The sequence below is a fragment of the Pseudorca crassidens genome, chromosome 9, assembly GCF_039906515.1.
Source record: "Pseudorca crassidens isolate mPseCra1 chromosome 9, mPseCra1.hap1, whole genome shotgun sequence".
NCBI classification, from domain to species: domain Eukaryota; kingdom Metazoa; phylum Chordata; class Mammalia; order Artiodactyla; family Delphinidae; genus Pseudorca; species Pseudorca crassidens.
The window spans coordinates 77,846,949-77,860,195 of record NC_090304.1 but is presented as its reverse complement, the minus strand read 5'-3'; the positions used below and the strand labels follow the sequence as shown (position 1 = coordinate 77,860,195).

General features: G+C 38.0%; 1 protein-coding gene across 6 annotated transcripts in view; it reads left to right on the top strand.

Annotated features, from left to right (window-relative positions):
- TRPC6 (transient receptor potential cation channel subfamily C member 6) overlaps window positions 1–13,247 on the top strand; it is a 116,157-nt gene that overhangs the window by 59,682 nt on the left and 43,228 nt on the right. For all 6 annotated transcript variants that reach the window (XM_067750799.1, XM_067750798.1, XM_067750802.1 and 3 more), the window contains one exon: window positions 6,997–7,771. In XM_067750799.1, the coding sequence (XP_067606900.1) occupies window positions 6,997–7,771 (775 nt within the window). The remainder of the gene's footprint in view (window positions 1–6,996; window positions 7,772–13,247) is intronic.

The following is a 13,247-nucleotide window of genomic DNA, read 5'->3' as shown; positions in this document are numbered from 1 at the left end:
GCTATTGAGCTTGATGCTTATTTGAAATGAATGCAAACTATTATATGTACTCCAGGACACATTGTGGTTAAACCTTCATGTTGTGTTCCTTTTTTTTTTTTTTTGTAGGGTTGTATGTCGTGGTGATTTGCTATTGGCTTAATAGAGGGCAAACAGGCTTTGATTTTTTTTTTTTTTTTTTTTGCAGTATGTGGGCCTCTCACTGTTGTGGCCTTTCCCATTGCAGAGCACAGGCGCCGGACGCGCAGGCTCAGAGGCCATGGCTCACGGGCCCAGCCACTCCGTGGCATGTGGGATTTTCCCGGACTGGGGCATGAATCCGTGTCCCTTGCATTGGCAGGCGGACTCTCAACCACTGTGCCACCAGGGAAGCCCAGTCTTTGATTTTTATTCCTTTGACAAGAGGGACTCATGCATTTGAAGTTATGTACAGAGCACTTGCAGTGTGCCTTTCTACTAAGTGCTGGGAATCCAGTGGTGAATAAGACAAAGTAGTCCTTGCTCTCGTGGGAAAAAGGAAAACCACTCTGATTGTGTATTGCTCCCTCAACCCCAGAGGAAGGACCAGGAATGTGTGGCTAGAGATTAAGTAGAGTAAAAACAATCTCATTGTTATAAAATTAGAATAAAATTACTTTTATCATTTATCCTCCTAAAGTAGTATGCAAAATTGCTAGTTGTGTTTGTTGTTAATCTCTAAATATCTACGTCTAATTTTTCCCATGGATAATTGTGCATGTAATTTTTCCCATGGATAATTGTGCATGTAATAAAATATACATTCTAGAATTTTCTTAATTTTCACCTTCCTAGGATACATCTAAAAGTCTACTCCTGTGGCTCTTCCATGCTGCCTGGAATAGTTACATGCCATTTATGTTTCAACACTTCTGCTTTAGTAGAATTGTGCTTTATTTAAATATTTCAAGGATTTTTGAAGCAAAAAATAAAAGTGAAGCTAGATACTTAATATAGAGCTTAGTTTGTATAGGAGCAGTTCTATTTGATAAAAGTGCATCATATTTGAACAGGATGTAGAGGAAATTACTGCACATGCTCTGGCCTCAAGCACACAGTCCATTTGACTCAAAAGCTAATTCACATTGCTGGCACTTTCAGTAGAGATGGATTATTCCACCTCTCACTATCTGGGGCAACAGGCACTATTCTGCCAGCAAAAAGAATAAGGAAAATGAGGTATGTAAAAACTTGTTTTCATGACCTAATCAATATTTGAGTACCATGGGGGCAGTGGCTAGATACATTCTTCCTAGAACTGGTATTTATGTACTGTGATAAAGCAAATTACAAAAATACAGTCATGAATATGTAGGTTACTGAACATTCAGCCATGCTAAATATAACTAAAAGGATGAAGAAAACAATCTTAATAAATATTTTTCTTAAATAGAAGAGCTCACTTTGCAAAAGTGTGCCCTTTAACTGGAACGAAAATGTGTCTTTTGTTGACATAGTGCTTTGGGCTATTGTTTCTCTTTCTAGTAGACAATTTTTCTAGGTTACACTTGCAATTAATGTACAATTCTATAATATAGCCTTATAAAATCCATTCTATAATCTGGCAACATCTAGTATCTTTCTTGAAAGGCTTCAAATGTTTGTCATTTAAAAAGCTGTTTTACACATTTTGCTTTTGCGTTTCAACAAGGATTAAGCAGCACCACTTATGACAAAATACTATACATGAAGCCTTTTGTTGCTTCTTTAGACTGCAGTTGGGAATGATAAGGAGACAGTAATGGATGCATTTTGTCAACGTGCAAGCACTTTCCCTTTATCTCACTACCCATGCAAGGAGTACTGCCTTCATTGTACATTTAAGAGTTTTCTTCCTAAAACAATCTTAAACACCTCTGTAAACATTCTTTATCTGGCTTTCTCATTGACAGAGTGCTAAAGAGATGATGATGATCCAGGCCTTTTAATAAAAACATATCTGAAATTTATGTAACTGCAAATGATTAAAATTTGTGATAGAGACAGGAAAAGATTTGCAACTGAAGAAAACATTTTCCCTGGAAATGTCTTTCCTGTTCTTCAAAAGGATGGAAGTTATAGGTATGAAAGCATAATAGTTTAGAAGGAAATAGGATATATCCTTAGGATTAGTGCCTTGCCAGTATAGAACTTGCCATTATTCAAATTAATAACATTAAAATCATAAATCATTATTTTAAAAGTTTAGAATTAAAAAATGTCACAACTCAGTCTTATTCTACCTCAATGTAAATTTAGAGGTGTTATATGAACAAATAAAACTTTGGAAACTAGGTTAAAAATTGAGATATGAGGGGCTTCCTTGGTGGCACAGTGGTTGAGAGTCCGCCTGCTGATGCAGGGGACACGGGTTCGTGCCCCAGTCCGGGAGGATCCCTCATGCCGCGGAGCGGCTGGGCCCATGAGCCATGGCCACTGAGCCTGCGTGTCCGGAACCTGTGCTCCACAACTGGAGAGGCCACAACAGTGAGAGGCCCGCGTACCAAAAAAAAAAAACCAAAAAACAAAAAAAAAAATTGAAATATGAGTAAAGTTGCTAATCATAATTTTTCTTTCTATAAAAAGACAAAAACCACTTATATCAATTACCATCACAGTCCTTGGCTTTTCGTGGGTTTTCTAATTGAATAACAGCTGAAAAATTATAAAGTCAGTGTCCTTCTTCTTCATATAAACGCATATTCCTATGTCTGTAAAAATGATGAAATCCAAATTTAAGTGCTTTCCACATTCATAATTTCAATTGACCCTAGAAGTAATCCTGTAAATTAGGCTGGTATAATTATTTCTCTCAATCTTACGGGGAAAAAAAGAACAAAAAAGAGGCTTGATCCTTCGTCTTTTGGTATTTGGCATTATTTTGTGTCCTTTTTTTTTTAGTTACACAAAAACCTTTCTTGTGCTACCAGTACTTTCATCTCACTTTTATAAATCCCCTGATCCTAGCTCTTTTCTCCTTTAATTTTACAGGTTTTCATTTTCAAAGCACTAACCATGTTCAACAGATACGTCCCCTCCCTCTAATCTTTGAACTTCCTCTTGTCTACAACAGAAAGTATGGAAAGTAATTTATACAGAAGACAAGAGAGGAAGTGAAAGGCTAACGAGGTTATTAGAAGTCAGAAAAGTGACTGAAAAAGGGAAGAAGTTTCAGAATTTCAGAAGGAAATGATGGATGGTTGCTCATGCAACAAATCTTGGTGACTTCTTATCTCTTTCACTTCATCCATCCTGTTAACTCAGAAATAATGCTGCTCTTCTAGAAACTCGCTTCTATGTCAAGAGTCACCTTTTGCCAAAATCAACATTAGACGCTGGCTGATTCTTGTAGGAGAAAATTGCATTCTCTTTGTAAAGACATTAGAAATAATATTTATTTTTTTTAAATGGAAAAGAATATCTCCTAAGGATCACTAGTTACTTGAGGAAAAACTTTTTTTTTTTTTTTTTTTTTTTTGCAATACACGGGCCTCTCACGTTGTGGCCTCTCCCGTTGCAGAGCACAGGCTCCGGACGCGCAGGCTCAGAGGCCATGGCTCATGGGCTCAGCCGCTCCACGGCAGGTGGGATCTTCCCAGACTGGGGCACGAACCCGTGTCCCCTGCATCGGCAGGCGGACTCTCAACCACTGCGCCACCAGGGAAGCCCTGAGGAATAACTTTAATATAAAGTATTAAACAAACATAAAAATATAAAATATAAAAACAAACATAAGAAAAGTGACTTAGGAATAAATTCTCTGAAGTGTTCTGATCTGTGTTAGAGTTTTTATCACTGATGTCCCCAGAATTAGATAAGATACTGTGTCTTTGAAAGCAGAAAAGATCTTATAAACAGAAACATTTGAAGAATAAAAGATGTTCTTAAAAATTAAAAATGTAATAGCAGAAAAAAATTTTCAAAAGATATTAGAGGATAAAGTTGAAGAAATATTTCAGAGTACAATGCAAAAAGATAAACCATTGGAAAATAGAAGAGAAAAGATAAAAAAGTAAAAGGATATTCCAGAATGTCCAACATCCAAAACAAAGGAGTTCCAGAAACAAGGAACACTGTAAGCAAGAATCAAAACTATCAGAGAAATAAATCAAAAATATTCTTCAGAAAAGAAGGACATGTTTTTCCACATTAAAAGTTTTACTGAGTGCCTAGAACTATAGAGGAAAAGAGATTCCCTTCAATAACAAAGATCATGTAACTGTAGGGCACCAGAGAGAAAGAGAATTTCTAGAATCATACTCCTTGATAACAACTAACAAAAACTAGAATCTAACAGAACCAGACTTTCAAAATTATTGTCATCCTAGAATTCTCTACCCAGCCAAGCTACCAATTAAGTTTGGAGGTAAGACAAAGTCATTTTTAGACATGCAACATTTCAAGAAATTTATTTCCTATGCCTGCTTTCTCAGTCAGCTCCTGGAGGATGTACTCCATCCTCCAGGGAGTAAACTAAAAAAGAGGAAGATGTGGGATACAGCCAGTAAGGAACCCAACACAAGAGCAAAGCAAACAGAATCCTTGGAATGACGCTAAAAGGAAGATTCAAAGACAACAAATATTCACCAACTGGTGATAGCAACTGGTCCAGATGAGCAGATCAGAAGGTGACAGGGAGATTCTTCAAGAAGCTAAAATTGAAAAAAAACACATAGTATGTTGAATGTATTAAAAGAAGATTTATACTGAAGGAGATTAATTTTGTTGAATTTCATAAATACGTAGAACATTAAGCATATGAATACAGAAAGATGATTTTTAAAGACTGGGTTGCAGGACACAGGGAAGCTGTACCAGAAAAGACACCACAGTATAGTATATACTACTTGTCATAGCTATAGCTAGCACCTGCATTGTCATAATGTAAATAGCTACCTAACAAAAGTTATGATATAACTATACTGGAATGATAAGGGACCATGAAGCATGTGTGTGTGTGTGTGTGTGTGTGTGTGTGTGTGTGTGTGTATGAGAGAGAGAGAGAGAAGGATGTGAAGGTAAGGTGGGAGATTGTGAAAGTGAGCTAAATACTCAACTTTCATAATGGGAAGTCTGTAGATAATACCAAATCTGAAAAAGCAAGAAATAGCAATGTTATGAAGTTATATGGATGTAAGGATTTAAATTATAAAATAACCAGCTAAAATAGTTGAAATGTATTTCCTCTGGGGATCAGGATATGGAGAAGGTGAAGAATAAGGGACTGCTGTTTTTTGTAACAAGCTTTTAGAGTCTGTAAACACGCACATGCATAACTTGGGTACAATTTAAAATGGAATCGGAAAAAAACAATAGCTATAGAAAGCAAAATAGATATATAAATCATTCTCTTATTACTTAATAAAAGCTATGGACACATTATCTAAAGATCTATCTTAAAAATTACTAGTATTATAGCATATGTTTGGCTATGGCCCTTAATGTCATTTTTAAAAAGTTTACGTAGTTGTCAGTAAAACATCAGCCTGGTTAGTTTTGAAGAGGCCATGGCTGGCTAAAGGGTTCACTGCTGAACGAAAGTCTATGAAAAAGTTTTGTGAATATGGCAGCAGACTCTTGAAGCTCCTTGGAGAGCCACAATCTATTTCTGAGTTGCTGACATTTTGCTAACTTCTTTGGGCATCACACTGCCATTGTCAACATTGCCTGGAGCTTTGGTATAAAGATGGATAAGGGTTAGTATGGAAAGAAAATTAGTTTCTCTTAGCCTGGCCACATCGGAGGGGAAGATGGCTTATGGGGTCTTTGGATATATTTAAATTCTCTTTATATGGGGAAGTTTGTGACAGTCTTTGAAGAGGGATGGCTTTTAGAACATTTATAAAGAGAAGAAGCATCTACGACGTTAATCATCAATCACACCTTTCTTCTTCTTTTCAGGCTCCCCTTTAACCTGGCTCTTCTGTATTCTGCAGGAACTTGTCCTTTTTGGGTTTCCAGTTAGTGATAGTGACAAAGCTTCAGCCCTTCAAACTCAAAAACACCTTAAGACATAAAGTTATGAATCACTAGGGAAAAAAATCCTCATTGTAGCATTTCGATCAGAGGAGGAATCACTGTTTCTTATCACAGAACGAAAGCTGACATTGAAGGCTAGCCTCCTCTTTGACCACGGTCTCCATCACAGACTCATTCCTTCCCACTTACCACCTGGATCACAACTTTCTCAAGTTACCAGTGATTTTTAGAACAATGCCTACCAGAGTCCAATCCATTAATTGTCCTTGTTAATGAAACCTACGCTGTGGCAGTTGATCCCTCTGCTGGAGAAAGCTCTCTACCTATACCTGACCTCATCACACTCTCCCCAAACACACTGTCACCTGACTCCTGCTATCCTTCCATTTTCAGCATGTCACTTTCTCCCAGAAGGTAGGTTAGATGCCCCTGCTATAAGTTTATCATGACAATTAAACAGCTGATAACAAGGTAATGTGCTAATTGCCCATTTCTCCCTTTGAACTACAAGATTTTTAAGGACAGAAAGGTTTCTTTTTTTTTTTTTTTTTTTTACCATTGCTTTTTTCCAGTCCTTATATAATGCCTGGCCCTGGCATAGGAGGGACTCAATAAATATATGTTGACTTGAATGGATTTGCTATTTTCCTACTTATTTTTTATATTTTTACACTCTATGTCATAACGGTGACATTTTGGGTCTTTCTTATATCTATAATATCTGCGATTGAAAAACACACATTAATCTCTGTGTGCATGGCACAGAGAGACTATGGGAATTGCCAGAATCTCCACCCCAAATTAAAATGTCAAAATCTGCAAAGTGCTTGGCTTTCTAAAAAGAGGACTTCTTGGAATCCATTAACAAATAAATGCATCTTCATTTGTATTATAGCTGGTCTAGAGATGATGAGACAACATCTAATATACTTGAGGATTGCATTAGATGAATGGTAGGTCATTTTACACACTAAGATGCTCTTAATATGATTTGTTCACAATCTTTCTATTTTATTACAGCCGGGGCACTGACAATAGACTGACCCACCGGCGGCAGACAGTTCTCCGTGAGAAGGGGAGAAGGTTAGCTAACCGAGGACCAGCATACATGTTTAATGATCACTCAACAAACCTGTCTATTGAGGAGGAACGCTTTTTAGATGCAGCTGAATATGGCAACATCCCAGTGGTAAGGAAGATGTTAGAAGAATGCCTCTCACTCAATGTTAACTGTGTGGATTACATGGGCCAGAATGCCCTGCAGCTGGCGGTGGCCAATGAACATCTGGAAATTACAGAACTTCTTCTCAAGAAAGAAAATCTGTCTCGTGTTGGGGATGCCTTACTTTTAGCTATTAGTAAAGGTTATGTTCGGATTGTGGAAGCCATTCTCAGTCATCCAGCTTTTGCTGAAGGCAAGCGGTTAGCAACCAGCCCCAGTCAGTCTGAACTCCAGCAAGATGATTTTTATGCCTATGATGAAGACGGAACACGGTTCTCCCATGATGTGACTCCAATCGTTCTGGCCGCCCACTGCCAGGAATATGAAATTGTGCACACCCTCTTGCGGAAGGGTGCTCGGATTGAACGGCCTCATGACTATTTCTGCAAGTGCAGCGAATGCAACCAGAAACAGAAGCATGACTCCTTCAGCCATTCCAGATCTAGAATTAATGCCTACAAAGGCCTGGCAAGCCCAGCTTACCTGTCATTGTCTAGTGAAGATCCAGTCATGACAGCTTTAGAGCTTAGCAATGAGCTGGCAGTGCTGGCCAACATTGAGAAAGAGTTCAAGGTAGGTCTTTAAGAGTCGAAGTCAAGGTATATTTACAAGCTTCCACTAGGTACTCACACCCTGTTAGGTATCGTAGACAGTAGGCAATTTTACATGTTTTTTTTGCCAACAAGATCATTACTATATAGAGTAAAAGTTGTGATCACTGCCATTTGGAGATGATCTACTATACACTAGACATTTTGCATTTATTATGTCTAATTCTTATCACAACCTTGAGAAGATCTTAGTTCCTTTTCAGATGCAGAAATGGAGGCATAGAAAGGTTAAGTAAGGCCCAAGATCCACAACTGGTAAAATGACAGAGCTGGGATCAGAATCCATGGATGCTGATCTCTAAAACCCAGATTCTGTCTCCTGTAAAACACTGTTTCTATATTCAGAGCATGGTGATAGCTGCTGTTGAGGTCAGAAAGATGAATATGATAAAGGAAGTTGTAGTTTGACTTGAGAGACAGATGCATGCATGCATAAATATGGTATAAAGAGAAATGAAACTACTAGGTAGGGCTATAAGCTGTGTGCTGTAGCGGTTCAGAGAAAGCAGTATTTAATTCACATTAGGTGTCGGGGAAGTTACATGTAAAATGGTGTTTCAGCTGTATATGGCAGAATGAGTAGCATTTTGGAAGGCAGAGAATGAGGGAGAAGATATTTTAGGCCAAAGTAACATCCAAAACAAAAGCTTGTAGATATGGAAGAAGTAGTCGCTTCGAGGGAAGTTTGAGCAGTCTCTGAATAAAAGGTAAGTGGAGAGATACCGTATCAGATGCTGCCATTTTCCCCATGGTTTGTGCTACATCTGGAAAGGGTGAAAGTTCAGATTCCTAGTCTAAGGTCACACACCTACACACATACACCTTTAAATTCCCTCCACAGGTTATCTGACCTGTCTTACAATGTTCATCACGTTCTGCTGTACATTACTGTTATTTAGGGTGAGGTTTTCTCCATTACTCAGCTATACACTGCTTGGAATCAGGCCTGATTCATCAAATACAGTATTACACAAAGATAAATATTGGTTTTATTTTCTCTGTTCTCTATGCTATGAGAAAGCATGTCTCTACATTCCACACTTTGGGGGTCTCTCCTGTGCAGTTTCTTGGTGCCTCTGTCATTGAAGGAACACTGTTAAACCCAGCATGGTATGTCATGTGTCCATCTATCCTTGGGTCCTATCCATCCAGGCAGGGAGGGGGAGGTAAATGGTGACTGGAACCTTTCAATGGCCCCCAGGGTGGAGGATGCTGCTTTTCCTTTAGCTACCTGGCAGCTGAGGGTACAGGACAAGCAAATGATCGCTTACAATCCTGTCTCAGTCTTTCCTACTTCTCACTTTAATCCCATGACTCAGTGAGTCAGAGAGCTATGCAATCTTCAATTAGAGAAGTTTCTTCAAAATCTGATTAATATTATTTTAAAATTTGTATTTAATTTTTTTGAAATTTCACTGCTTAGGTTTCAACATCTCTGTTTCTGCAATTGTATCTTTGTTTACACACTTCTCTAGACCACAGAAGAATATTACATTCTTAATTCATTCGTTCACTTGCTTACATCTTTTGAGCCCATGTTTGTACCAAATATTGTACTGGGGAGAGTTGAGAAGGGAGGATGGAGATGTAGCACGAACACAAAGACAATTCAGTCTGTAATCCTGCCCTCAATTAGTTTGTAATCTAATAGGAGAGGAAAGACCTGTGTGTAGGAACTATAATATAAGGCATGACCTTGTAGAGTGAGGGGGCGGGCAGGTGGGCCAAAGGTGAGAAGAATCACATCTAACCAGAATGTGAATTTTTCACTGTCCCTAAATGCATTGCATAATGTAAGAGCCCCTTTAGGATTAAGAGGATTTAAGGATCTGGACGTTCCTTTATTTGTTCACCACACATTGTTTCTGCTCAGGTGGTGCAAGGTACATGGATCAGGCACTTTCCCTCCATTCATACTTTCTCTGTGTAGTTCCACTCTCTTTAGCAGCTACCTAGAGCCTCTACTCAGGCTTACTGTCTGCTTAATGCCCTGCCTCTGTGAAGGTTTGAAGGCAAAGAAAAAACAAATCTCTCTGAAAACACATATCTCTTTAATAGTATTTTATCCCTAATATCTTTTAAAAATTCTTCGCAAATATTACATTAGTTTACTGTTAAAAGAGGATAGCAGTTCAGAAAAATGTTTTTAAAAGTATATCCTAGAGCTCGACAATCAGCAGTTTTTCTAATTAGAAATTTGACTCCAAAAGTTCTTGTATTACACAAGGAGAAAGGCCAGTTCTTGACTTTTTTAAAAAAGTCTTTGGCAAACACAAAATAAAAAAGCACAAGGTTTTCTTTCTCACCAGACAGAACACTCTAAAACAAATATTTCATTCTCCAGCCTAGTTGGGTCCACAGAGGCAAGAACAGCCTCATACGAGGATGAGCTGCCATTGCCTTTGTGTGTAAACTCAGGGAAAACACATCCTCCATCCACCACCATCCATGGTGTTGTGATGCTAAACCTGTTCCCAGCAGCCCAGCCTCAGTTTACAACAGGATGGGACCTGACAGGGCTAAAGAGATTGGTGTCTCTGGTGAGATTTCTGGCTAAGTCTGCTGCTCTACTCTTCAAAAGTAACTTCTCTTTTCTTACTTTAAAAGGATACAGTTGATCCTTGAACAAAATGGGTTTGAAGAGTGCGGGTTCACTTATATGTGGATTATTTTCACTAAATATAGACTACAGTACTACACAATCCCAGGTTGGTTGAATCCATGAATGTGGAACTGTGGATACCGAGGGTCCACTGGAGAGTTACATGCAGGTTTTCAACTGCGCAGAGGTTGGGTGCTCCTAACCTCTGCTTTGTTCAGAGTATATGGTCATGTTAGAAAATAATAATATAAAAATGAAGAAAAGTTTAAAAATCATTTCTATTTTGCCACCAAGAAATAAACACTGATACTGCAAACACGCCAGCACATATGCTTCTATTTGTATTTTTAGTAGTCAAGTCCCTTAGAGTCTCAGGGAACAAAGATTGCAGAGTCTGGACCACCTGAGGCCTGGGATGCCTCACAGGGACCTGAAAGATTGTACTGGCCACAGGCAATCCTTTCTGCTCATGGTCTTCAAATTCTTTTGCTTCTTTTTCACCTGAAAGACATTTGAAAAATTCTGTGCTCATGTGCACATTTTAAAATTGGCATCTAAATATTTTTATTTTTAAGTTTAAATATTTTTAAAAGATATAATTTCTACATAGTGTAAATATTGACATTTAAAAATAGAACTCTTAGTGCTCCTTCAGATGTATCTAGGGGCCTTTAAGTGCTGTGATTTTATGTATAACATCACCTATTTTAAAAATAAGTAAACAACCTCCTTTTTAACATTCAGAATAGCTACATCTTTCCTTTTCTCCTTGAGCTTGTATTTCCAGTCCAATTTCCTCCACAAATATGATTCCTGATGTAATAGCTTTTTATTGTGTAAAGTCCTTTATAGATCACCCAATTACATATATATTATATATATATGATATATATTATATAACGCATATTAGCAGTATATTTGATCAAAACTACATAAGTTGAACATAATTTTTCAAAATAACAAATATGTACAAATTTTGAAAAGTAAATTTTAAATATATGACACAGTTCTTATTGGAAATGAATTTTTAATGGGATTAATCATGTCCATACTTTTGTTATATATTTAGTGAAAGAAAAAGTTATAGCCTGCTAAAATAACTTGATTTGTCAGCTATCATATTATTTTAGTTTTTGTTAATAGGATATATAAATTAATAAAATTAAATATAAATTATTTTATGTAATAAAATTAAAAGAGCTGACTGTAGTTGGAATAACTATTTCTTGATGTGATTTGATAACTGCCTTACTGAATTATCCACAATGAATCTGAAAAAAATCACATAAAAGTTTTATCCATGTGTTTTAGCCAATATCCTATGAAAATTTTGAGTCCTGGAAACCATTCCAAATCACATTAAAAGGAATCATCCTCCCAACGTTTGCTGCCTTGCCCATTTGAGATGTCTTTCCTTTAAGCTAATAATACATCCAAAAGCTGAGTATTAATAATTTAAAAGAATCACATTTAAGTACATGAAGTGATTTTTGTATTCAGTATTTCCTACTGATACCTTCTTTGCCATCCTCTTATTCAAGAAGGATGCATTCTTTGACAGTTGTTGAAGAATGAAGAGGCAAAGTACATTAAGCAAAAATTATCATTGTTCCTATCACTACACTGCACCATACATCTAAATTTAGAACATCCCAACATGAACCAGCATGTTGTATTTCTATCATTAAACTTCATCTTCAACAGGAATGTGTATTAGGGCAGGAAAATACAGGAAGCCCCTCAGGTCTATGGTACCTGGGTTAACTATTAAAGGAGAATTCTCCATTGTTTGCTACATGGGTGAGTGAGAGTGGGGAATTATTTTGTAAAGGGGTGAAAGATCTATTTTCAAGGAAATCAGTTTTAGGAAAGTTGAAGATCTGGAAATGTATTCCCTTAAAACTATCAGTGTTCTCTGGCTGCTTGGAAAGTCTTCACATATCTCTGTTTGGGGCTTCCCTGGTGGCACAGTGGTTGAGAGTCCGCCTGCCAATGCAGGCGACACGGGTTCGTGCCCCGGTCCGGGAAGATCCCACATGCCGCGGAGCGGCTGGGCCCGTAAGCCATGGCCACTGAGCCTGTGCGTCCGGAGCCTGTGCTCCGCAACAGGAGAGGCCACAACAGTGAGGGGCCTGCGTACCGCAAAAAAACAAACAAACAAAAAAAACATATCTCTGTTTGAAGGCAACTAATCTATTTTATGAGAGCTAGAGAATGAGAACTTTCACAAAGATTTTGTAAACTCCGATATATAGCTTCTCTAAGCTCCTCCTAAATTCTCCTTTTCCATAATTAACCCATAGTCCTTTAACAAAAGAGGCCAGAGTAGTTGCTACTGAATTCCTCAGGCAATTGTAGTCTTGCACCTTGAATCTTCTAAACCGAACAAATTGCACTCATTACCCGTATCATCAGGTCTGGAGCTGGCTCCGTGTGGGGGTGACAACCAGACCACAGCAGAGAAATCTAACAATTAGATGGAACCACAGGAATAAGAAGAAAACCCATAGGTCTGAGGGATTTCAGGTCTTCAAAGTGAATGGGGGAGAAACCAGATTTAAAAGTTTTCACCCATTCAAGTTTAATTTTTATACTGAATTTTTTTTTAAATAAATTTATTTGTTTATTTATTTTTGGCTGTGTTGGGTCTTCATTGCTGTGCACGGGCTTCCTCTAGTTGCAGCGAGCAGGGGCTACTCTTTGTTGTGGTGCGCGGGCTTCTCATTGCAGTGGCTTCTTTTGTAGAGCACGGGCTCTAGGCGTGCGGGCTTCAGTAGTTGTGGCTCGTGGGTTCAGTAGTTGTGGCTCACGGGCTCTAGAGTGCAGGCAAGTGGTT